The 27,525-nt window shown below is 39.0% G+C and overlaps 1 protein-coding gene across 3 annotated transcripts in view; it reads left to right on the top strand.

Moving 5' to 3' along the window:
• Rnls (renalase, FAD dependent amine oxidase) overlaps positions 1-27,525 on the top strand; it is a 272,223-nt gene that overhangs the window by 193,420 nt on the left and 51,278 nt on the right. For all 3 annotated transcript variants that reach the window (XM_041661928.1, XM_041661927.1, XM_041661929.1), the window contains exon 6: positions 17,224-17,399. In XM_041661928.1, coding sequence (XP_041517862.1) covers positions 17,224-17,399 — 176 coding nt within the window. The remainder of the gene's footprint in view (positions 1-17,223; positions 17,400-27,525) is intronic.

Consider the following 27,525-nt stretch of genomic DNA (forward strand, 5'->3'; position numbering starts at 1 on the left):
CCAAGTACACAGATAGAATCTTTAATATTTTTAAGTCAAAATATAACAGGAAGGATAATTTCATTTATCTTATTAGGAAAGGAGATAGGAATGCCGACAGTGGCCTGGTTGATTTCCTCTACAAAATGGGACAGGTACGTTATGGCACTAGCTTAAATACCTTCACCATCTTATTGGTCTCAGATCTTAAAATTTAAAATTTTTTATAATATCAAAGCAACAAATGAATTAAAGCAAAGCTTTTAGTCACCTCTAGCCAAGAGAAATATTTCATCTTTTCACAGAATTGCTTTGAACAGTGACAGATCTAAAGCTGAACCCAGCCATGCAGCTACTATGGTGACAACATGATATTCTGAGAGGTAAACTAGTGCGCAGGCTCAGGAGGAAGTGCTGCCTGGTTCTGGAAAAGCAGGGCAATCACAACATCACGTACATACAGGACAAAATTCCAAACAGGACAACAGTTCCGAGAAGGACAGAACAGCAATGCACAGTAAATGGTGACTTCTTAGCACTGCTAAGTACTGAGGAAGATGGAGCATTTCAGTAGACTGTCATAGAAAACCTGGGCTTTTGTACATATTGTGAAAAGAAACTGCAGCTAGCGAGAGCCTAAAATCAAATGTGAGTTGGGTTAAGCCCCCTGCCCTAGGGACCTGAGCAAGGTCCAGTTAAAAGACGATTGAAACCTTCTGTTCTTTCCTTTTGGCAGTGCAAGTGAAAGCTGTAACGGGCTTGAAAATCTCCTGTTGTCCCAGGATAAATAGATGTTTTCATAAAGCTTGGGAGGTCTTAGCCAAAGGACAAAACTTCTCTTAAACAGATCCAGAAATATATACAGTCCCACTAAATGTGGTTTAAAAAAAAAAAAAGAGCAGAATCTATGGAAGTTTTAAAGGAATTGATGCTAGAAAAAAAAATTCAAGTCATGGATAAAAGGTAGAAATTAGAAATATTTGTGAAAATTGCTTTATACATTTTTGTTTCACTGAGCCCCCACTGTCCTTCCTGGCTACCTACAAATTGCCTATCTTCCCAGCCCTATACTTGGTCCTTTTCCAGTCTTTAATCCAATCGCTTGGAAGGCAGAGGGGGTGAGTTTGGGGCCAGCCTGGTCTTCAGAGCTAGTTCCAGGGCAGCCAATGCTACACAAAAGAACCCTGTCTTGAAAAAAAAAAAAAGGAAAAGAATAAAAGGAGCTGAGCTGAGCATATGGGTGCAATGTGAGCAGTCACTGCACTCCATCTTGACTTCCCTGCCATTGGGCCATGAAATGTGAGACAAAATAAACCCTGCTCCACACAGCTCCAGGAAAAGTAACTAGAACAATAATTACATATGTATCCATGATTTCTTTGTTTAATATCTAATTTATCTTCAACTTTTAAGGGCCCATAGATGGATCTATCTGCTCAGCCATGTATCCAGTTGTCAATAGCATGGGAGTCAATTTATAATTAATTATGAAGTCCAATCAAAGAATGAGAGAGAAAAACAAAAAGATATAATTTGGTTATCTCAGACGTGAAATATAAGAGTCTCTTTTGAAGCCCATTCTTCCTCAAATTAAACCATTTTTAAGGTTATGTACTTGAATACTAGTCAGAATAACTAATGGGCATTTCCCAAAATTTTAAAAGTATATAAAGGCCTTGGGAGTTAGCACCCTGAGTGAGGCTTATGCAATCTGAGGGAGACTGGGCAAAGCTGCTAAAGCTGGTAACTCTGCCCTCTGAATAATAAGCCCAGAAAGTTGGGGTGAGTGGAAGTAAGACACACAGGAAATTCAGTTTCACTAGTTTTCGCCTAAATGTAAATAAAGCACTTCTCTCCTCCTCATAGTCTACTGGTCAAAAGATGGCTCCAACTTTCTGCAAATAGAGGGAACTTCTCCCAGAGTGTGGGATGTTTGATAAAGTTTGAACTATCTCTTCCAGAAAATGCAAAAAGCAGTCTAAAGATACTTCCAAGCCTTAAGCAAAATTGGCTATTAGAAAGTACTGTAAACCCATATATTGGTTTAGCATTGGTTATATATTAGATTATTAGTGTATTACTCTTACAAAACTTTCATATTGTTTTCTACAAAGACCTTTAATATAATAGAGCAAAATGATCATTTTAAAAGTTATTCCATGTTATGACCATGATTTTATTATGTAGCAATAGTATTCTAATTATTTTTAAAGAATTACATATTTCTTTTTAAAGTTAAAGATCAGCATCTATAAGCCATTAGAGAAATTATTTTTTTAAATATTTATTTATTTACTTATTATGTATACAATATTCTGTCTGTATGCCTGAAGGCCAGATGAGGGCGCCAGACATCTTTACAGATGGTTCCCATGTGGTTGCTGGGAATTGAACTCAGGACCTTTGGAAGAGCAGGCAATGCTCTTAACCACTGAGCCATCTCTCCAGCCCCGAGAAATTATTTTTATAAGGATAAGAATGTATGTGTGAGTCCTTTTAGCTCCTAAATTGTTTATAATTCTATAAGGGATTCCCCACTCACAATATGCTTGTTGAGTCTTTATTGCTCTGGGGCAATAGCCCAGACATTGTTCTGGGTGTCTAGGTAAAAGAGATAGCCAAGATTTTACTCTTCTGGTGCTTATACTTTGTGGTAGTACCAAAGAGTTCCACAATAGACCAGAATGGAGTATAACAAAGGTTTACTTATTTGGGGATAAACTCACAGTAAAGTAGCGATCCACAGTCCTCTGCGTGCGCTGGGAACCGGAACTGAATCCTGCCAACCAGACCCAGATAATCACACTGAAACTATATTAATTACAACACTGTTTGGCCTATTAACTCAGGCTTCTTATTAAGTAACTCTTACATCTTAAATTAACCCATTTTTATTAATCTATGTATCTTCATGGGACTGTGGCTTACTGGTAAGGTTACAATGTCTTCCTCCTTTGGCAGCTACATGGTGTCTCCCTGACTCTGCCTTCTTCCTCCCTGCATTTAGTTTAGTTTTCCCCACCTAGCTCTTTTCTGCCCTGCCATAGGCCAGAGCAGCTTCTTTATTAGCATACAGAGGGGAATTCCACATTAATACTTAAGAAAGAATATTTGATTATATCACTATATAGAGATTTAAAAGCTCAGATTTCATGTAGACCAAATCCTAACACTATCCCATCTGATTTTTCTCTTTTATTTTGACAGAATTTTGAGGATATGTAGTTTAAATTCTATGCAATAAAATGGCTGTGGAGTCAAAATAATGATGTTTCAATGAAGCATTGTCTTTTTGAGAAATATTAAGATAAAGGAGATAGTTCTGTTTTAAAAATGCTTGCCTTGCAAGCGTGAAGACCTGAGTTTGACTCCAAAACCTACCTTACAAAGAACACGTGTATATCGTTGTGTGCGCTTGAAATCCTAGTGCTGAGTCTATGGAAATAGACAGATCCTAGCCTACTTGGAATGTTCCAGCCTCTGGCCCCTTGAGACACTGTCTCAAAAATTAAAAGTGGAGAGCACCTAATAATGCCAATGTTGACATCTGGACTTCACACTCATGCACACAGAAATGTGTACCCAAAAACAATGTGAGTACACAGAGAGAGAGACAGAAAGAGAGACAGAGAAAGAGATGTTCGTCACTCTTTTAAAGTTCATATTCATTATCTTAATAGAAATTAGTCTATGAACCAGTCAGTGTGCTAAGCTTTTTTAGAGGCTTTATTTCATTTAATCTTTACAATAACCATATAACTGTTATTATTATTATTATTAAAGCTAAAGTTGAGAAATTAAGTGAAAACTTTATACCTGCTTGAGCTTTGTCTCCTATATATACTTTTCTGGTAAAACTTTAACTTCCTATCCTATAGAACCTAGTAAAACTACCCCATGGACTTAGTTCCCCACCATGGAGATTAACTGAAATCTAAAAACGGGACACTTCTTGACTTTTAAGAAGCTTCCTTATAGAATGGGCTGAATAAATATTCTACCCCCTTTAGAACACCTTGGATCTTAAATAACTTCCCCCTAATTTTATCGCCGGCAAATTGCTACTCAGCAATAGGGCTTTGGATGCCCAGTTAGTTATCTGTAGAAAATCATTCCTAATGTTCCAACCCAGCCTCTATGTCCATCCTCCTGCTCCTTTGCCACACCTCTGTCCAGCACTCACAGATGTAGTGGAAATAGCATGTTTATTATTCAAGGAGGCTGAATTACTAGAGAATGTTATCATTTACTTTCATAGCTGGCCACACTCTCTGCAAATCGTTTTCCATTATTTACTGTAAAGTTGTTTTCCAAATTTGTGTATATTTTCTTACATGGGCTCTTCAGGAAAACATCTTCTCAAACTGGAAGTCTGCACTTTATTTCATTTCATCGTGTGGGGTTTTCCAACATGTTTATAGTGAACCAAATGCCCATCAGAATGGTTATCTTATACAGAGCTGTTTAGAGGATATCCATGTGCCTTGTTAAACATAATCTATCCAAACATATGTAGCTTTGGATAACAAATATACATGTGCATTAGTTTTAAAACTTCCCTTCTAGAAGCCTTTATTTAAATTGGCAAATGCATACATCTACAGATTTGTTAGTATTTGCTGACCTAGAATAAACAAGTTAAAGAGCCTTAAAATTTTTACAGAACCGAAATTAGTAGGTATGTTAGAGTTTTAAAGATATATACATATATACAACAACAGTTAAAGAAAAAGAGGCCATGAATTTGAAAGCAGGCAAACTTGGAAGGGTTTGAAGGGAGGAAAGGGAAGGAGAAAACGATGTAATTTATGTTACAATTTTTGAAAAGCTAATCTCTCCTACCCAGTGATGGAAAATTTCCCGAGGGCCACACGTGGCACTGGGGCTGTGCTGGTTTGGCTGTAAGAGTTCATTGCTGTAGATCTGTACTGTCTGCTCACTGAGAACAGGCTTGCTTTATCTGTCCATACTCTATAGAAGATAAGGACTAAATTATCCCTTCTTCATTTATTGATTATCCAAACAGTCGACAGACAGCAAGTCCTTGCCACTTGCCGCATCCTGATATAGACATCGAAAATGTAAAATATAAAGCACAGATGTAAAACAACAACAAAATTTTCTCAAACATGAAAGAAAAAAACAGCACTGAACAACAATCAACACGGTTTTATGAGGAACTTTCTTCAACTGCAGAAAATTAACCCCTACTGAGGTTTGGGTGTTGGTGAAGGACACGGGGAAACTCCCAGACGCCAGGTGAAGTTCTTCCAGACAGCTGTCATCTGCATTTCCACTGCACCCACTTCCTTCCTAGATGCACTTAGCACATGCAGTGCGTCACCTTTATGTGTCGAGTTGTTGGGTCTCCATTTAAAACAGCTGGAGCCCACACATTGGTGTGCTGGCTTCTCTGAGTACTCTGCATGAGGGAGCTTGTGCTCTAAATGTGCAAATCACTGCCGGATGTAACACATTTTAAAAACAGGTATTTTGATACTTTGCTGTATAAAATAAGTTTTAGAGGGAATTTAAAGATGGTCTTGTGTTTTAGGGTTTCTATTGCTGTAAAGAGACCATGACCATGGCAACCCTTACAAAGGAACATTTAATTGTGGTAGCTCGCTTACAGTTCAGAGGTTCAGTCCATTATCATCGTTGTGGGACATGTTGGCACGCAGGCAGACATGGTGCTGGAGAAGTACCTGAGAGTCTTACATCTTGCAGATAACAGGAAGTGATCTGTAACACTGGGCAGTATTTTTGAGCATATAAGAGATACCCCAAAGCCTGCCTCCATAGTGAGACACTTCCTCCAAAAAGACCACACCCCCTAGTAGTGCCATTCCCTTTGAGAAACATTTTCTTTCAAACTACCACATTGTGAATACTTTATTTTACTAAAAATAATTAGAAATTTTACCTAGTTAGTACCTCAGACGAACTAATTGATTAGTTAACTTAAAATGCTAAGATGTTATTTAAAAGTGTGTCATTTATTCCTTTGGGACAAGAAATATGAATATATGAATGTAAAACTATAGAGAAAAAGTTGCAAGGTGTTTTGGGAAGTTGGATAGCATTAGCCTTGTACATTGTTGAACTAATTCCCAATTGCCAAGTGCAATTAACTCAATTAAATCCAGATTTCAGCTACAGTAACAACAAAAAAAAAATGTACCACAGATAGGTGCTGATTTATAAATTCATGTACTGCTCAGTCTACAGAGAAGACAAATAGATATTTTCACACAATGCAATAACTGTTGTTTGAGAGCACCTTCTCCCTGTATTTATTAGTGCCTGATATGAATGAAGTAAGGAACGTCACCACCTCAGTAATTCCAGTTCTCTGAAATGAAGTGAGTCCAGCTTGAACAATGGGGGAGGACAGTATTGTTTGTTTGTTTGTTTGTTTGTTTTGAGCATTTACTGTGCTCCAAGCCCCAAACTTCTCACTTTACATGGCTTTAATCTGCGTAGTAATCCTGGGCTTTGTCACCAAGACAAAGAACAGTGATCACTGGAGAAAAGAATGCAAATTCAGTTTACATGTGGAAACACTATTCGGAAGTAACCTGCTGAACTAAAACTAAAATAAATGCCAGGGCACATTAGCCAGGGGACTAGGACTCCTGGAAAGAATGTGGAGACAGAGACTTGGAAGCTCCAGTGTGAAGGAGGCCAATCGGCAGTGTCTAAAATGCTTCTAATGTTTTTACTCTTCTTTTAACTTCCCTTATTTTTTATTTATGTGTTTGGGTGTTTGCTGTCAGACAATGGTCTTTTATTCTGTCCCAAGAATTGGCCAGTAGCCAGGCAGGAAGTATAGGTGGGGGCGACCAGGCAGGAAGTAGAGGCAGGGCATGAAGAATAGGAGAATTCTGGGAAGAGGAAACCGTCAGTCTGCAGACATCACCCAGCCACAGAGGAAGCCAGACACAGAGCAAGCAATATGTGACTGCCTCACAGAAAAAGATACCAAGCCACATGGCTAGCACAGACAAGAAGTATGGGCTAATATAAGTTATAAAGGTTAATAAGAACTAATGTGTCAATCAATTTATAATTAATGTAAATCTCTGTGTGTTTCTTTGGGGCTGAACAGCTACAGGACCAGGTGAGACAGAAACCTCAATCAACAGGTATTTGCCTGCTTGTCTGTCTGTCTGTCTGTGTATCTTCTGTCTGATGCCCTCCAAGGCCAAAAGAGGACCTTGGATTCCATAGAACTTGAGTTACAGGTTTCTTAGAATTGTTGGTTGCCATGTGGATGATGGGAATCGAACCCAGGTCCTCTGGGAAAACAGCCATTGTTCTTAACCACTGAACCATCTCTTTAGTTCCAGTGTGCTTACTATACCTTGATTCAGCAATCTACTTTTAGGGAATTTGCCCTACAGGTAGCTGAACAAAAGTGCCTGAAAGAGATAAGAAACTGTCTGTTTTGACTCCTGTGACTGACAAACTGTCTTAGACTTACACATCATTTATTAATAACAAATTGCTTCCAGTTCTGGAAGCTGAGAAGTGTGAGATCAAGACACAAGACCCTTGAATATGTGGCAGGGACTCTTCCCATCTCAGACACTGTCATTCATATCTCCTTTCTCACACTGTGGCAGAGGTAAACAAGCTCCTTTTTTTTTTCCTTTTTTTCTTTTTTGTTTGTTTGTTTGTTTTTCAAGAGAGGGTTTCATCACGTATCTCTGGCTGTCATGGAACTCACTCTGTAGACCAGGCTCGTCTGGATCTCACAGAGATCTGATCCGCCTGCCTCTGCCTCCCTGAATGCTGGGATGAAGGCGTGTGCCAAAACACCTGGCTAACAAACTCCTTTTATAAGGGCACTGAGGCCTCTCACAGGATCTGCTCTATGACCCCTACAATTGACCCTCCCAATACTGTCACGCTGGAGCTTAGATTTCAGTGCATGAACTTAAGGGTAGACATTCAGTCTCTGGAAGAATAAACATGATCATTGCAAAATTGTTTGTAATAATAGCAAACTGTGAAAAAAAAGTCCATCTGTAAGAGATTAAAAAGTAAACTCCAGTAATCCCAATATTATTAAACTACATAGATGGCAGTGAAATGATAGGAAGCTCCGTAATATTTTTTGTGTGTACATATCCAGTTTGAAAACAATTGCAGTAGTTGACCTAATTTCCATTTTAAACTGTGAGTAAGTGTTCAGGGTCACAGGTAGAATATTTCTGAAAGGGAACCTGAGGAACCATTGAGCAGCGTAGCTATCGTTGAATGATGGAGCTGCCAGGTCTTGAGACAAAACGTTGCTCATCACTTTTCCCTGTTAACTGTGTTTGCTTAACTTTTTATAGTGTTACCATTTAGTCAAAAGCTTTTTAAGATCAAAGATAATCCCATTCTACTTTCTCTTCTCACAATATTAGAGATTTTGATTTTGCTTAAAAATAGCATTTCAAAAATATGTGGGGCCCAACCAGTTCTGCTGCTGTTTTCTCTCGTAAGCATCAGAGCATGCTATTGAACACCCCACTGTAGATACACAGCAACATGACCAGCTGAGTCATTCTTCCAGGGAGGGAGGAGACAATGTTTCTGATGTAGTTTCAACTAATGACCTTCAGATCTGGACAGAGCGGAAAGAAGGACCCAAGGCGTCCATGCTAAATGAATCATATATTATTTCTTAAGACAGAAGTTGATTGTCCAGAGTGTTCCCAATAAATGTTAGAGACAACCTTCTATAGGAAAGGGAGCAAAATGGCAGTGAATGTCAGCTGCATTTCCGTAATTTAAAAGACTGCCATTTCGAGCCTTATCATTTCCCCTTTCATGATGGGCATTTTATCTTTAAAAGGGAAGTTAAGACTTCTCAGGTAATCTTCATTTCTGATTGCCTGCCGACAAGAAACACAATTTCCCTACTCATTTATCTTTAAGAATCTTTGTTGGCCATTTGCTTTCTCCTATCACTTCTTTGGAAATTGTTATATTTGTTTCCTAAAGGAAGCTGTCCATTCCTCTCTCTTCTTCTGTGACTGGACACTTAAACTGGTTGCTGTTACTGATTAATATGGACAGATTCTGCCTCTAGAGAAGCAACATGGAAGAAAAAAAATCAATCTTTTCTTCCAAAAGATAGTGGAACAAAATGAAACAGGTAAAGAGGAAGCCCATAAAGCCATCTTTTCTCTGTGCCTCGTCCTTTGAAGAAGCCCTTAATCCCTGAACTTTGCATTTCTGTTAAACCCATGAGCTTATGTTGGATTGATATAAATACTTGCCATAGAAATCCCTGCAGTAGACAAAGTTGGAGGTACTGAACTTGTCTGGGATGTGACTTGGTGAGCGTCAGCCAAATTTTAGTATTTGGTTGATACTTTTTAAAGCAAATAAACCCTGAAAGGGATCCCTCTGTTTCTGATTTGGACCAACAGTAGGCACAGAAAAACAGCACATTGCCAAGAGACAGGATGCCAAGAAAGAATGCTGTATGCACATTATTTGACTTGTTAGAAAAGCGAGGGAGGAGAGAGAGAGAGAGGCCTCAGAGCCTGTGTCAGTCTGCTGGAGTCCCTGTTCCTGCCCTTCTCTTCTTCATTTCCTCTGTCATTCACTCCTCAAGGAGGAAGTAGAGCTTACGTGGAGGTTACAGACAAGGTTGGCTTCCTCTCTATCAGAGTTGGTGGTGGAGTCCCTGGGCTGTATAGAAGAGAGCTACATTGTGAAGAAAAGCACTTCCAGCAAGAGGAGGAGGCTGGTTGACAGTTCCACTCCAGTGGAGAGAGGGAAATTTGCCAACGTGTGACTCTGGGCTTGCTTTGTAGTGTTTCAAACAAGTTCACACGGGTGTGTGCCCCAGGGCTCGCTGTCTTATACCACGAGTGTGCTTCCACTTAGTGAATAATGGTGCCCCAACAACATTCATTGTACATGCTTCGCCCCTTCCTCCCCGAATGTACCCTCCTGAAATGTTTCCATGTGTCTTGTGGTGCCAGTAAAGTAGAATCATCTTCACCCATTACCTTTTCTTCCTGGTCCACAGCTGTGTCTGCCACTTCCTAAGTTGCTTTAGTCCTCTGTTTATCTCTCAGAGATGAAATCAGAGACGGCTTTTGGGGTACCCAATCTCTGTCCCTTGCTACTGACAGAAATAAAATCTACCAGATAAAAAGCCTTTGTTGCATTTGTATGTGAATAAGAATTTCAACTTTTAGTGCAAAGAGAAAAATTTGGGGACAGGAATCCTGTGTGACCTAAGAATGAACATCCCACACAGATTCAAAATAGGAAATCAGAAATGAGAAGAAGTAGAAAGAGACTGTAGAGTTTAATTTTCCACGCATCCAGGTTTCCAGGCAATAGTAAATGCATTCTTTCACATTTTTATGCAATTCACTGTTTCAATCACATAATTTCCGCTTCTTATTTGTAAGTCGCTTGTCCATTTTTATCTTATTGCAATGACTAGGACAATATTAAATACTACTGTTGTTTTAAAGAATTGTTGCTTGTAATATTACTGTAAGAGTCTACATTATTTCATTTTAAAATTCAATTAAAACAGTCAACAAGATATTCTGTCTCATCTTGATAAAGTCTGCTTTTTCATGTTATCCTGTATTTCTCATAAATTTACATTAAAGGACAATGGATGTCTCTACTATAAATTGGGATCATCACACTTCACTTAATTGTACCTATCAACATGATATATTGTAGTAGATAAATCACTAGAAAATCGGTATGGTTCTTGGTGCAGTTTGTTCAACACTGGTGATCTCATTCATGTTAGGCAAGTGCTCTTCCACTGAACAATACACTCAAATATTTTCTTAATGAAAGACAGAGACTGATTTTGTGGCCTGGGCTTGCTGTGAGCACCCAGTCTTTCTGCTTCAGCTTCCTGACTGATTAGCAAACATCATGAGTTTTCTCCATAATCATATGGAAGAATATGTATGTGTACTTGTATCTGTAAATGTGGTGTGTGTGGTGTATGAAATCAACATTACAGTAGTTTTGTCATTTGGCTAAAAAAAAAAAAAATCAAAGTAAAACAGCCAGGTCCTGAAGTTGTGGTCCACTTTTTCTCTTAAAGTTTTGACTGTGTTTTCAGTTTCCTTTCTGTTTCTTGGTTGACATTCATTTTTTTTGGTTGAATAATTTTTGATACGTTTTATTTTTCATAACAATTGCTTGCTTTGCTTTATGATTTAAAGGCTTCTAGCTTGAGTCCTTCACTTTCATGTCTTCAAGAGTTTCTCTATGTCTGTTATGTCCTGTCTGTCAGAACAGCACAGCTGGGATGTGTGCCTGTCTTCAAGTAGAATGGAAAAACCCAGGAAAAAAAAAAAGAAAGAAAGAACATATCTCCCCTGAGATGCCAAAACCACAGATCTAGCCACAGGCGGATTTGGTGCCAGAATTCATTCTGCCAACATACTGCATTAAATAAGTTAAAGTGGTCATAGGCAATATTGCCAAGAGGTATCTAGCAGAAATAAAAGATTATGAAGGAATACTTTAAGTTCAAGCCTCAAAGAAATTGTAAGATAAAATTTCTAGGATCCTCCATCAAAATGATGTGTGTGAATGTGTGTATATAGAACATGTAAATATGGAAGTGTTTATTATATATAGTTCTATTAAAAAACATACAAAGACACACACGTCCTTAATCAGTAGACATCCAAAGTAATTTTAAATTATTTATTTATTTATTTAAATTATAACTTTTTAGAAATTACAACTAATTTTATAAAGTCTGAAGATTTAGGAATACTGTGATATAAAATAGTCCTATTGAGTATATTTAAAGATATGAAAGGGTACTAGGAATATCCCTGAGGAGAAGAAGACTGGCAAAATTGATCATGAAGATTCAAAAGAACCCAAGTAAAACTTTGCCAATGAGAAATAATGTAAGTTTGAAATTCAAAGGAGAAATTAAAAACAAAAATAAGCTGAGATATGGGGAAACTGGTGAACTGATGACCAAATCAGAAACAAATGTATTTAGAACTTAGCATAGAGATATCAAAATAGGAATATCTAAAATGGACTCGAGATATAAGGATAGGATGAGGGTCTCAAATGTGTTTAGTTGGATTCCCATGAAAGTTAAATAGAAAGTACAGAGAGGAGAAAATGCTGGGAGAACCAGAAGCTAGAGATAAAGCTGAGTCATTGTATTCTGAAAACCCAGTGAGTTCATAGAAACCCAGTGAGATTATAGAAAAGTAAACAAAAAATTCAAACTTCAGAAGATCTGAATTCAAACTTCAGGAGATCTGAGTCAAACTGAAAAACACCAAGGCCATCACAGAAAAATTACGTGCAATGGCCTGAAATCAAATTAAGGATTGATTTCTAGATGCTAAGCTACATTGGAATCACAGCTGTAAAACCATGGTGACTCCCTGGGTTCATTGCTGTTTACCAGCCTGCTTCACAAAGGAGGAGGATGACTATCCTGGGGAATCAAAACCTCAGAGTGACGGCCTCCAGGGAGAGGGACATCATTTAAGGAACTTTAAAATATAATATTTTGGGGAAGAGAAAATAAGCCTTGTGGGAGATCTGCTATCCACAAAAGGAACGTGGATGCATGTGAACAAACTGGCAGTGTTGAACAAAGAGTAGAACTAATCCTGGGCGGTGGGAACACATAAATCAGAGCTGAGCTCAAGTATTTTGAGACTCTGCTATTATTCAGAAAAGGATAAGTATGTTGACTTGCTTTTTTTTTTTCTTTTTTTTTTTTTTCTCTGTGGTTTTGGAGCCTGTCCTGGAACTAGCTCTTGTAGACCAGGCTGGTCTCGAACTCACAGAGATCCGCCTGCCTCTGCCTCCCAAGTGCTGGGATTAAAGGCGTGCGCCACCACCGCCTGGCTGTTGACTTGCTTTTAACTTTAAAGATAATATGAATATTTAAGTGTACAAATATCTCTTACAGTCATACATAAACATGTAAACTTCCAAACTAGGGGAAAATAGAAAAAATAGGGATAGGGAAGACACCAGTCTTTTCCAATGTATTTTTTAAAAAATATCGAGGAACTCAAGTCTCTCACCCTTCATTCAGTGAAAATCTGAGGCACTATTACTCACTAATTTTCTTAGGTACCTTTAAAAGCATTCCAAGATTTAACCATCTTGTTCAAACTCTCAATATAGAGATCTCTGTTATGATGGCCTACAAATGGAAAACTAAATGTGGTTTCTATCACTTTATCAAAACAACCCTTTCTTTTATGCAGAGTTTAAAAATTAGAATTATAAGCAGAACCATATTTTCATATCACAAATTATGTGCTTTCTCAGTTTTCTAGTGTTCATTAGCCTGACCTATTGATATTGAAATGCTTTCATCTAACTTAAAAAAAAAAAAAAGGAAAAGAGAAAAAGCAGAAGATACCTGAAGACCAACACCCAGGATTGTTTTTGACCACACACATACATGTATGACCACATGTACACAAAAGCTAACTCAACACCAAAAATTTTATATTCAAAATTGAATATAACATTTGAGACGATAAACTATGTATGAGGTCATTTGGCAAATTTTAATGCAATATCTAGATCACATTTTACCAATACAATTTAGTTCAATTTTTCCTTTCTTTATTAACTTTTTAGGTAGCTTGCAAAATAAAGATTTTATCATGATAGTGTCCATATACATATCACTGCATAGCTTTTGTTGACCTTTTGTTGACCCTGTTATTGCCTTCCCCATCCTGTCTCCTCCATTCTTGCTAGTCCCCTGTCTTACCTAGCAAAAGTCCCTTTATGCATTCTAATAACATATGTGTGTGTGTTTACCCATGTCTACAATCTGCATTTGAAAGAAAACATGTAAGATTTTGTTTTTTCCTCCATTGTCATCTCTAGTCTCTCCCATTCAGATATAAATTCTAATAACGTTTGTTACTCATTGTGATTTTTTTGTGTGTTTTCTTTTTTTCACTTCAGATTCTAAAGTTGTCTTTTAGTTTGGGAGGTTGGAGTCATTTTCTTTTAAACTTTTTTTAAATTTATTAGATTTTTTTTAAAAAAAAATACCAATCCATGTTCCTACTCCTTCCCCTCCTCCCATTTCCTCCACACATCCTCCCTCCCCACCCCCATCCAATCTTCATAGAAGGTAAGGCACATTGCTTTGTGGAAGGTCCAAGGCCCTCCCTACTATATCTATGCTGAGCAAGGTATCCATCCAAAGAGAATAGGATTCCAAGAAGCCAGTACAAGCAGTAGGGATAAATCCTGGTGACACTACCAGTGGCCCCTCAGTCTGCCCCAGCAATTCAACTGTCAACAAAATTCAGAGTGACTAGTTTGGTCCTATGCTTGTTCCTTCCCAGTCTGGCTGGAGTTAGTGAGCTTCTATTAGCTCAGGTAGACTGTTTCAGTGGGTGAACCAATCATGGTCTTGACCTCTTTGCTCATATTCTCTTTCCTCCCACTCTTCAACTGGACTTTGGGAGCTCAGTCCAGTGCTCTGCTATGGGTCTCTGCCTCTGTTTCCATCAGTTGCTAGATGAAGGTTCTATGGTGATATTTAAGATATTCATCAGTCTGACTACAGGGCAAGTCAAGATCGGGCCCCCTCTCCTCTATTGCTTACGGTTTTTGCTGGGGTCATCCTTGTGGATTCTTGGGAATTTCTCTAGAGCCAGGCTCCTGCTAACCCTATAATGGCTCCCTCAATCAAGATATCCCTTTCCTTGTTCTCATCTCTGTCCTTTCTCCATCTCAACTATCCCATTCTCTCAAGTTTTTGTCAAACCCCCCTGCTTCCCTCCTCCTCCCCTTCTACCCTCCTTTCTCCCCCCACCCCCATGCTCCCAATTTTGTCAGGTGATCTTGTCTGTTTCCAATTAACAGGTGGATCTATATGTTTTTTCTTAGGGTTCACCTTATAACTTAGCTTCTCTATAGGCTCAATGTCCTTTGTTTATACTTAGTATCCACTTATGAGTGAGTACATACCATATTCATCTTTTGGGGGCCTGGGTTACCTCAATCAGGATAGTGTTAGTCTAAACATTAATATAAATTCTCAAAATTTGTTCAATCCCAAGAATAAAAAGTAACCAGGTTGTTCTCTGTTCTATAATTATGTAAGAACCATTTCTATTTGAGTTTTAAGATTCCTTTTTGCATTGCTCTCCTGGCTGGAGATGGCCATCGTAAATGGGCAAAACTTGTCATGCACCACTACCAGTCTCAGTGAGTAGACAAGAGCACCTCTTGATGCTCAGCACATTTCTAGCATTTGTGTTCCCTTAAAGTCTGCCAGTAAGAGCAAGCAGAGCTCGATTCTCCTGCTTCCCAACACCGCTGAGGTAGCTTTCTGTCTCTAGAAAGATTTGGTACCACATAATGGAGAATGGTATTGCACCCTCCACTGTGAACAAGCTTCATGAGTTTTTTAACTGATATAAAATAGTTAGAAACTGGCATATAAATAACACCTGCTGTCTTGGGTATTCTCCTGTTGTGATAAAATACCTTCCCAAATGAACTTAAGAGAGAGCTGGTTCTGGCTCACAGTTCGGGGTGCAGTCCATCATAGTGAGGAAGTCCTGGCAGCAGGAGATTGAAGCCGCTTGTCACATTCCATCAGGAGCAGGAAGCAGAGAACAGTAACTGCAGGTGCACACACAGCCCTCACCTTTTAAACCATCAAACCTCAAAGGCAGCATGCCAAAGGTTTCCTACTGTGGGAGCTTCCCCTGAAGGAACTTGCAGTTTTGCACTGATGAGTCTCTCCCTCTGCGCGGTGTCAGCAAAGTCTGCATTCACAGGATAAGGGCTCAACATGCCCAGGGATGTCTCCTCAGCTGCTTAATGAGGTTGTCCCCATTCCAGTGAGGCGAATAGTGGACTAACAGTAGACGATCTGATTCACCATGGCACTTAGAACAGTGTCTCCATTCATATCTCAACCTCATGTGTGATACATGTGGGATTTGATGGAAACATTGACTGTGCTTTCAAAGGTTTGTAGCATTTTGAGACTATCCCTTGTGGTTATCTCTAAAGGCTTGAGCTGTGTGAACTAGGGAGACTAAGTACTTTTATTAAAAGTAATTCATGGCTATAATTTGAGCAACACCTAGGAATAATGCCCTTTTAGCTGATTTATTGCCTTCATCCTGTATCTTTTATGAAGCATCTATTTTGTCTGTTGTTTTAGCTACATTATAAACCTAGGCAGGTACAAGCTTAAAAAAATAAATCTCTAAAATGTAGAGACACTAGCTGGGCATATGCCAAGTGATTGGTTTATGCCATTCAACCTTTGATTTTTGTGTATAGAAGTGAATTGATATAGTTCAAATAGTATGACCTCTTATAATACAAAATTAGAGACATTTAGAATCAAGTTGACGATCTGTTAGTGCCATATGGCGTCAGTATTATTTAAACCAAACTCAGGTTAACATTCTTTCCAAGATTATATTTTCTAATGGCTTAGACGCCTAAATGTCTTTAACTTCATGCCTTATTGACTACCGTATGTTCTTCTAAGTGTGGGCATCCACACATGTTTTGTAATCATTAAAATACAGTGAAATCAAAATGGGGAGTTATAATAGATGGGACGGACTTTTATTCTGTTTTCAGCTGAAAGATAAAGTATAGCAGCACAACCATACTCTCGCCACTTAAGAGGTAGAGGAGGTCTTCTCAAATTTAAGGCCAGCCTGGGCTACATCACAACCCTCACATACACACAAAAGATACAAGAAATAATATTAGGAAGAAAGTTCTCATTTCAAAGAGATAATTTCTTTTTCAAAGTGGTAAACATAATGTACAATTGTTATAATATTAGAAAAATATTTTGCAATCTTCCTAACATAAATATCTTTCAGAACATCCATTTCATTCTCAGAACTTAAGAAAAAAGAACATATATGATATAATATATAAAAGACTTACAATTTGATAGTAAGAGAAGATAAAAATACCAATAAATGTAGTTGTACCCAGAGCAGGAGGTTCTTGTCGTCTCTTCACGTTTCTTAGAAAGACGTGAGCTCTTGTTTGCTAAAGCATCTTCAACCTACCTTCCTCTCCAGGAGAGCTGAGGCTGGTTCAGAGCCTGCCTCACATATGCCGAGCCATTAGTCTGCTTTTCCTCTGATTGCTATGCTCACTTTCTAGCTTTGGATTCAAACAAGGGCCTGTGCTTCCAGGCTCCTGTGCCTTAAGACCTATCCTTCTCTCCTCTCACTACAGAGTCATCGGAATTTGGCCCATCCCTGGTGATCCACACGACTGTCCCATTTGGGGTTACGCACTTGGAGGGCAGTGAGGAGGACGTGCAGGAGTTAATCAGCCAGCAGCTGGAAGCCATTCTGCCAGGTTTGCCTCAGCCGGTTGCTACCAAGTGCCAGAAGTGGAGATATTCGCAGGTAAGCAGAGAAGAGAGTGGCAGAATGGAGGCGTTTTCCGGGTCAACTGTTTTCTAGCAAAACTGATGTCACTTTGTGTTCTTCACTGTTCTCTAATAGGAGAAATGAATGGTGGCATCTTTGAAGTTAATCCTGGTTTGTCATACACACGTGTAATTTCCACAGGTGCCATAGTCCAGCTACTTCTCAATGAGATGCCCGTGGCACTTTTACCAGTTTTGCCTACAACCCAGCACATCCTGAAATTCTGGGTTTCCTATGCAGGCAAGAAAGCTTCTACATCCAAATGCAGGTCTGTGGATCTTCCTAATTGGCACCGTGGCTGCATGGGAGCCATTTTATCTACCCAGATTTTTTAAGTCTGTCACTTTAACATTATGTGCATAGGTAGTTGCCAGCATTTTTTTTTATTGAGTTTTTACTTCAGTTTGAGTGGTGACAGCAGAGACCTTTTGTGAGTAAGTCTAGAATACTGAACTGAGCTGCCTTCCAGGGTAAGCTAACCCTGCTTATCATTCTTCTAGGTCAGCCTTAAAGCTCTTAATACAGAGTAAATCTTGACTTAAACACACACACACTTTTACTAGAGTTGGAATACTGTCACAGAAATGTCTTTGGATCTGTAAACTCGGCTGGGAAGTCATGTGGGGGTCAATGACGCAAAGGTTGGATAGAGTGAAAATGAAAAGACACAGAGACTTGCGTTTTCCCCCAGGGTTTCTGAGGCCATTGATTAGCAAATTTGTGAGTGCTTATTGGTTATCCAAGCTGTAAAACCTTCAGAAAAAGTGGTGTTATGGGAAATCGCAGCAGATTTTGTATGTTTTAAAGAGCTTTCCAAATTAGAGGAAATAGTAAATTACTCACTAAAATATTGCAGCAGGTCTGTGTTTACCCATATCTTCTCAAGTTAAATTATACAGTGAACCTTAGGAGAAAATATTTACTTAAGCATGTCATGGTCACTTTAGAAGACTTTGCCCTTTCCTTTTAAGAGTGCTGGAAAAAAAAATCTCAATAACTAGTGTCTCTAAATGATATTTAACTCAATTTTAGGTTGACTTTAAAAGGAAAACGGAGAAAGAATCTTGGGATAGTTTGAAGCTGGGTGTATTGTACATAACTCGTTTCGCCTACTGTAAATCCTCCTGTGAAAGTAGTTTGTGAAGTTTCTTTTTCTGCTTTTCTCATAAACAATTTACTAATTGGCTAAAAAAATGGCTTTTGAAATCTACTCATTTCTTACAAGTTGATAGCCTTCTAAAAGTAGACTTGTCCTAATCACACGAAAGGTTGTACAATATCACAAAACTTAATAAGAGATTATTTTGGACGTCATGCATATCTGAACTCTAACAATGGCTCTAATTGCAATTTGGGTGTTGAAATCATTCCACTGTACTTATAAATCTGTAGACTTGGAAGCTACACTGACTGCAAAGTCTGAAGGGAGACAAGCTGTTGTCCAGGCTTTAAAGCCTGCATTTTTCACTGTTCATACACTTCCCTAGGCTCGAATGCCAGTCTCCAAAGAGTAACATTGTTATTTGTGGTGGACATCTCACTTATACACATTAGAAAAAAGGAATGACCAATGAAAGGTCAAGTAACTTAAAATAATTTACTTACTTTTAGATACTCTCCTTAAACAATGTGTTCCCAGTGCTTCTCAAAGGTCCATCTTAACCTTTGGAATTTGACAGACATGTGTATACCCTAAGCCTTGCCATTGTGGTACAAGTGGCCTTGTTGCAATTAATTAATGTACATTTGTGTGGAAGTTGTATATAATACAGTACTAAACTCATAAGAAGAAGAATATAAACCAGAGACACAAAAAAGAGGATCGGGGGCTACATTTTCTTTGCCTCCCAACCTGTCTGAACAGATACAGCACTTTTGAGGAGGAAACCTCACCACCATTTCTGTCTAGAACAGGTTCCACTCTGTGTTCCTTCTGTCTCTCCTCCCTTCTCTTCCTTCTCCACATATCATCTCATTCCTTTTCTTCTCTTTTTTTGAAAGACAAAATGCCAGAGCCCTACACACCTTTATATTAGGAAAGCTTCTGTAGACTATAGAGCAAGAATCTCTGTCCCAAACAGTGCTGGGTGGTAGCAGTTCCCTGTCCTAGTCCCTGCAGGATCAATACTTTCTTTCCATGAATTCCTTTTCTTCTTTTTCCTCTCCTTTTGGGACACTTGAGCTGTATCTTGGCACTAAGTGCTAGAGGAAGGTGAAGGGACAGGACTCGAAGCTGGGTAACTCAAAGGCATGATCTTATTTAATGTCAAAGGGACATACAATTGGAATAGCCAAAATGCAAAAGCCTGATACCATGCAATGTTATTAAGAAACAGCAGTGGTAACTCTCACTCATGACCGGTGGAAATGCAAACTAGTAGAGGCATAAGTAGGCAGGTAAGTAGCTTTCTAGAAAGCCAGACAGGTGGGAAGGATTGAAGAATAGCTAGGCTAACAAGGATTTTTTAAGGTACTGAAAATATTCAGACGCTATGATAGTAAATTAAATTATACACTTGTCCTAATCCATAGATATACAGTGTTTGAGATGAATCCTAATATAAGGTATGGACTTGGGGTATTTTATTTTTCTCCCTGCTATGACAAAATACCAATATAAAGACAGTTTAAAGAAATAACAGCGATCTGGAGAGTCAGATTGTGGTTTGAGGGATTCCAATCCATCATGGCACAGCAGAGGAGCACAGGGCAAATAAACAACATATTCCTGCAGAAAACGTATTCACAGAAAAGAGGTGAATGCTGATTCTCAGGACACTTTCTCTTTGCCCTCTAGAATCATTCTAGAAACTTAGGCCCTGGGAACGTTCCATCCATATTTAGGATGTGTCTTCTCTGCTTAAACATCTCTGGTAACACCTCACAGGAATATCCAAAGATGCATCTCTTAGGCAATTGTCTCTAAATCGAGACAATGAAAGATTAACCATCACAGGGTGATAGGACATGCCAACTTAGATTCACCAATTTCATTAACTCACAGATCTGAAAGCTAAAAGTCCGAGCAGCATGGTGCTGGCACCAGTGAAGGCCCCGCTGGCTAAGTCACCTCATGGTGTATCACAATGACAAGAGCAGGGCACGCATGAGGATGCCTGGTGACCCATGAAGCCAGTGTCAGAGTCGGAGGAGCTCTGTTATGACAACTGACTCTCCCAAAAAGTAGCTCAGAGTCTGATAACTACTTCAATCCCATCCAACGACTATCTTCAACAACCCTACCAGCCTCCCCAAACTCCATCTCGTCAATGTCATACTGCCATACATGAGCATAGCTTCCAGCAACGTGAATCCTTGAAAGACACCCACAAACCATGTCCACACCTTCACACTTACGTTAAGAAGTGCCCAGAAGAATAATATATATACAAATTTTAAAACTCCACTGGCAAACCCCAAATAAGTCATATAAACACACTGTGCTTTCAAAGAATCTCGAGTCTCCCAGTGGTAACCCACTATAGTGAGTGAGGAAACAAAGGCGGGTGAAATTAACTAACTTCCTTCTACTCCCATGGATAATCGTAGCATGGTGGGCCATACATTCATCAGGTGGGTACTCTTCCCTTCCTGGCAACTAATCATGCACAGCTTTGAAAGATTAGGGATCTTTGGGAAGGGCTTTAATTCTCTCAGTCACATCCTCTTTCCTCTGGTTCCCCTGGCGGATCCCTCTAAGACCTCCCACATAAAATCTTAAGCGAAAGCATCAGCACTTTAAGGCTCCATCTTAAAGAAATGAGCAGGGGGCGGGGAGTATTTGTCCATGGGAACCAGCTTCTCATTTTCCTGTTGTTCTGCAGGCCCATTGCCATCTCTGGAATATCCACCATGACAGGAGGGGGGTGAACATGTTCAGTTGCCTATTCCATAAAAACTGCCTGCAGCGTCACCAGTTTCCATTCTGAAACCAGACAGACTAATATCTGCTGAGACTCGAGCCTCTAAATTGAATTTTGTCTTAAACAACATAGTGGTACATTTTTGTGGGTGCTGCAAATGAAGGGAAAAAATGTGTTTGGACAACTTGGCAACTGTTTCTGTGCTTCTCATGTAGGGTTTGGATAAAATTCCACAACTGCTGGGTTTGGGTTTAACTCAAGGGAACAGTGGCAAATTTTTTAAATGGTTCTCAGTTCTTCCATTTTACATCAATTTCCCATCCGTAATTTAAATGTTTATCCAGTTAAATGTAATTTGGTGTTTAGTCCATACAGCATTTCCTTGAGGATTCTGGAACAAGTTGGTTATTTTAACGCGTTAGGCAGAAAACTGATCACTGAAAATGCCTCTCGGATAACTTGACACAGGATTCTCAGGGGAGCCTCTGACCCTGCTGCTCTCACCACCGTGCTCCCGGGCTTTCCTTAGTCTCACTGTCTGCCTTGGAGATTCCTTAAGCTATTGCTTGTGACTGGTTGCTGTTGAGGTATAACTATGATTTTCCCCATCCTTCTTTGGTTAAAATATTAGTAACTCTTTCTGCCATTTTTCTTTGAAAACCCATGAATTTCTTTCATTACTATCATCATTATTATTACTAACTTTTGCTTTTCCGTCCAGGATTTCTCTGTGTAGCCATGGTTATCCTGGAACTCGCTCTGTAGACCAGGCTGGCCTCAAACGCAGAAATCTGCTGCCTGCCTCTGCTTCCCAAGTGATGGAATTAAAGGCATGGGCAGCTACTTATTTTTAAAAATTGTCCAACACCAAAGAGATCAGGAGAAGAATTGTAGAGCACAGAAAGGTAGTTAGCTGAGTTAGTTGACGCCTTATCATCATTGACAAAATGAATGAGTGCACCAGCCCGTTGTCATGAGGGCAGTGAGCTCCTGTCACTTAGTTTCTCACTCAGGGGCTGGGTCTCTGCTGCGCAGAATGGAAAGGGACCAGCACACTGAAAGTATGGTAGGCAGAAGAGGGAAAATGGCTTTTTCTACCTATACATCTGACATCTATAATGTACAAAGAGCCTTGAAAAGTTAAGCACCAATCAATAAATGAACAATTTAAATGAACAGACAGTTCTAAAAGGAAGGAAGGGAGGAAGGAAGGAAGGAAGGAAGGAAGGAAGGAAAGAAGGAAGGAAAGAAGGAAGGAGAAAGGAAATACAGATGACCAATAAATATTTGAAAAAGTGTTCTTAATATCTTTAGCCATCAAGGAAACACGGATTAAAACTGTCTGGAGATTGTCTCACTAAAGTCATAATAGCTATCATTAAGGAAACAAAGTAAAGTCCGGGTGAGGATGTGGGGGTGGGGTGAGGGGGAGATAAAACTTTACACACTGCTGATGGCACTGTAAACAGGGGCAGCCACTATGGAAGGCAGTGTGGAAGGAAACGCCTTGAAAACATGAAAGCAGAAGTACAATCTGACTCATCCATTGCACTCAGGTATATACCGGAAGGCCTAAGTGTTCTCAGACAGAACACTACAGAAATACTTGTACAGCCATGTTTACCGCGGCACTATTCATAACTGCTTCAATAAGAACCACACTGATGTCTATCAACAGAGGAATGAAGAAAATTTGACACATATACACAATGGAATTTTGTTTAGACATAAAGAGAAAGAAATTGTGATATTTTCAGGAAGGTGGAGGCAACCACACAGTCTTTGTGTTACTAGCATGTGTTTGTTGTCATGGCTGACCATTTAGTATTGAATAACCAGGTGGTGTTCTTCTACCTGGCAGATACTGTTTCTGCAGCTCTCAGAATGCCTTAGTAGCCTGGAGTTCTTTGTGTCAGAAGTACAATCTGTACGCCATCCACATTAGCCTGTCTATTGATGTCATCCTTGTTCAGCTCATGTGTAGGCAGACATGTTTATGTATGTAATAACAGTTTAAGAAAATGAGGTCATGAATTTGAAAAAGAGCAAGGAGAGTAAATGCAAGGTTTTGGAGGAAAGAGAGGGAAGAAGGAAATGTAATTATATTGTAATCTCAAAAAATATAAAATAATTTTTAAGCTAACAAAAAAAGCAAGCACTGTTGCTATAACTTGACAAAAGGCTATTCCAGAATGGGAAAAAATGCAATTAAAAAAAGAGCCAGACAGTACTGGTGCATGCTTTTAATCCCAGCACTCAGAACGTAGAGGAGACAGGTATCTGTGTGTTTGAGCCCAGTCTGGTCTACAGTGTGAGTTCCAGGACAGCCAGAGCTATACAGAGAAATCCTGTCTCAAAAGAGAGAAAGAGAGAGAGAGAGAGAGAGAGAGAGAGAGAGAAGAAAGAAAGAAAGAAAGAAAGAAAGAATATTAAAATACACATGGTTAGTTTTAATGTTTTGAGTCCAGAGCAAGTAGCACATCATGGCAGGAGCCTGCATCTTTCTCTTAATAGTCTCTCAATCGAAGGGAGAGCAAAGGAGACAAGGAGGAAGGGGCTGGGACCCACAACCCTCTTCAACAGCACATCTCTGGTCACCTAAGGACCTTTCCTCTTGCCCTCACATCTTAAAGCTTCTGAAACTTCCTATTGAGGATCATTTTGAGGCTCAATCCTCTATCACATGAGTCTTTGGGGGACATTTAAGATCTAATCTATCACACTTTGCAAGCCTATTATCTGTTGAATCAACAACTCTCTGAAACTAGGCATTATGATTGATATTTTAGAAACAACCAAAGTCATTTGATCTTTTTGCTGAAGCAGATTGTCAACTTAATAATTTTATTAGCTTTTAAGTAAAACCTATAGCTGATCTTCATCCAACTGTTTTAGTTTAACTCATAAGCTAATTTTGAAAGCAATTTAAATTTATCACCCATGAAAGACAGTGTCTGGTGCAGATCACAGATTTAAATATGTGACTTTTTAGCATGACTGCTCTGGAAGATAATTGTCAATTTTATTTATCAGAGCATAGTCTGTTTCTCTTTCCATCCTAAAATCACTTTCTCTTATTCTGTCACTTGTATTGTGACTTCTCTTCTATACATGTTCTTTATAATTCCTAGATTTTTAATAATGTTTTATAATTATGGTCTTGAAACTCTGAAGTCAGAGTGACTTGGGTTCTTATCTGGGTTCTCGGTGTGACTGTGGGCAAAGAGATTGCAACTCCAAGCATCAGAGTCCTCATTGGTGAAAAACTACAGCTAAACCTACATCTAAGGAGGGGCCTTGCAGAGGCTGTGGAAATGTTGCCCTTACTATAATTCCTTGACTATCTTTCAGGACACCCCAATATTCCATTTATATTTTAACTCTTTTTTCATATCACATACATAAATAGTTCCAAAATGGGGTGTTTCAGAGCTAACTTGATGCCAGAAGCCCTGGCAGTTAGCTACAGCCTATAAGGAACTGTTGGACAGCATCAGAACAGGACCAGTGACAGCAGAAGAACACTGTTTTCATCAGTTTCCCTGCTTTTTGTCATTCTCCTAAACTAACCTGTAATTGTTGGTGTTTGATGATTTAACATTTGTGCCCTGAACCAACATTGCCTGGCATAAAATTAGGGCCACAGAGCACTCGTGCTTACATACCATATGCCCATAGCCCTCTGGGACATTGGGAGGGGTGACTATGGCGTGAGCCAGTCTAGCAACAACAGGAAGCCTGGCAAGTGTTGCTTTCAAAGTTCCATTAACTCATCTCCACATAACTCACCATCTACCTCAGTTCCTTACGACACAGCATGTGATGAAATAATTCGGAGAAATCTCATCCTTGATTTAGGAACATACAGTCACAGTTTAATTGAAGTTTATACAGTTAAATATCTCATCTTTTTACAAAATTCCATAATGTATGAACTAGTAAATGTTTGAACACATGTACATTTAATGAAGTCATTTTTTTTTCTCAGGCAGTACTGGGACTCACCCTACCATTTAGTCATTCTCACACTTACTCAAAATAGCTAAATTATTTTAAATGGTAATACTTAATAGAAAATGTTTTAACAGTCTAATGAGAGAAAATGTCATATATTACATACATTCATAGTCATCTGAACCCAGTATTAAAAACTAGATGGTGGATGCTATTGCACGGGTGTGGGCACACTAGCAGTTTAGTTCCTGTTCCAGCAGCACTTCTTGAAAATTAGGTCTATTTGATCTATTTAGAGCTACTTAGTGTAAATATCAGTGTTATGCTATAAAACTAACAAGTTCAGTTGGTAATACCTATTTATACTACATTAGGTATTGATAATCTATATTCATGTTTTCATCAGCACACATTGGTTGAACTCTAACTATGTGTCAGTCATTGTTCTGGATTCAGAGGCATCTCTCATCCTTCGGGAAGTTTCTATATGGCTGTCAGAAAGGGTGGCCACTGAGCAGACAGCCACGGTGAAGTCCAGTGTGACACAAACGATACACAGAGTGCTGCTGGGAAGCACAGAGACGACTTGGGGAAGAAACCATACAAAACAGCTACTTACACCATTTTAACTGTGTATTCCATGATGTGGAAGTCAGAGAGGAAAAGGTCATGATAGTATCAGAGTGTTACAACAATACATGAACTTTTATAAGAGAGGTGGCAGAGGGAGGAGGGGAGAGAAGGAGGGGAGAGAGAGAGATAGGGATGTGTGTGTATGTATGTATGTATGTATGTGTGTGTGTATCCTCTCCATCCTCCCTCCATTCCTTTCCCCTCTCTCTCCCTCTGTTTCTTTCCCCCTTCCTCTATCCTGTCTCCACTCCTTTTCCCCCTCCCTTTCTGATTTATTAGACCCTTACCTGGTGTAAGTCAAAGAGATCTGTCTATGGCTCACTCCCTCTTTACCTGGTCTAAGACACTTAGATTCTTCTTATCACATAGGTAAGTGAGTTAAGGACTGGAGAACTCCAGGACCATTACAGTTCTAGGAAGAAAAAAAAAACTGGAATTCAAACACATCCCCATTTAAAGGTCAGTCCTTTTCTGCGCTTTTTTAACTGCTAGCAATTTTTGAGTTTTAGCCTTTCCCCAGTGGTGGCACAATGTCATCCCGTTTTTCCTATCCTAGAAGTAAACACAATAGCATTTGTACTCTGATTTTAGACAGTCTTTATGCATTGCCATCTGATGCTCACATCAGTCCGCATATCAGGAAGTAAATGTCATCTCTGCTTTAAGTGAGGAGACTTGGGTTTCTGATGCATATTGTGTCTGTAGTGATAGAACAGCTCAGCAGTGAAACAACTGTAGCTCTCCACTCTGGACTCAGAAGCCTGTGTTTCACTCTCTCAAGGATAATCTGAAAAATGGACCAGAAACCTAAACATGCAACCTTAAGCTATCAAATTTTTAATTGAAAACATAGGCAGAACTATTTATGACTTGGGTTTTATAAGTATTTTTAAATAGAATGGGAAAAGCACAAAAAATAAAATGATAAATTATATCCAATGTATATTAAAAACAGTGTCTTTGAAGAGCACCGTAAGGAGAATGAAAAGACAACCACAGAAAAAAGAAAATGTTAGGAAAGCGTATATTTGATAAAGAGTAGTATCCCAAATGTATAGGGAATTCTCACAAATTAATAATTAAAAAAAACCTAAATATGCAAATGATTCAATTACTTTAATTACTTAAAAGCGGCCAAAAGATTTGAAGAATATGGCACTAAAGAAGATATTTGGATTTAATCATAAGATCATAAGAATTTTACCCAAGAACAATATACGTTGTTGAAAGAAACAATGACCTAAGTGAACCAAAAGATGCCATGAATTGAAATTAGATGTGTAAGAGACATGAAAGTGATGCTCAAATCTACTGCTCTCTGCACCTAGATCCTGTTTGCCTGTGCAAAAACGAAAACTCCAATTCAAGAGGCCTGAAAGATGGATCAGAGGTGAAGAGTGGGCGGTGCTTTTGCAGAGGACCTTAGTCTGGTAGCTCACAGTCACCTTTAATTCCACCTTCAGGGAATCCAATGCCTCTGGACAACACCAGCACCATACTTACATATGTGTATCCACAGATTCACACACACACCAAGCACACACAAAGTTAAAAATAAAATATTATATTTAGAAAACTGAGTCAAGATTTTTCAAATAGAATTTCAAGTATTCCCTAAATAGCCTGAAGTGATCTTTTTAAAGAGGAGCTAA

This window comes from Microtus oregoni, unplaced genomic scaffold (genome assembly GCF_018167655.1).
Source record: "Microtus oregoni isolate MIOR12 unplaced genomic scaffold, Mior012 000012F_ref0000307, whole genome shotgun sequence".
NCBI classification, from domain to species: Eukaryota; Metazoa; Chordata; class Mammalia; order Rodentia; family Cricetidae; genus Microtus; species Microtus oregoni.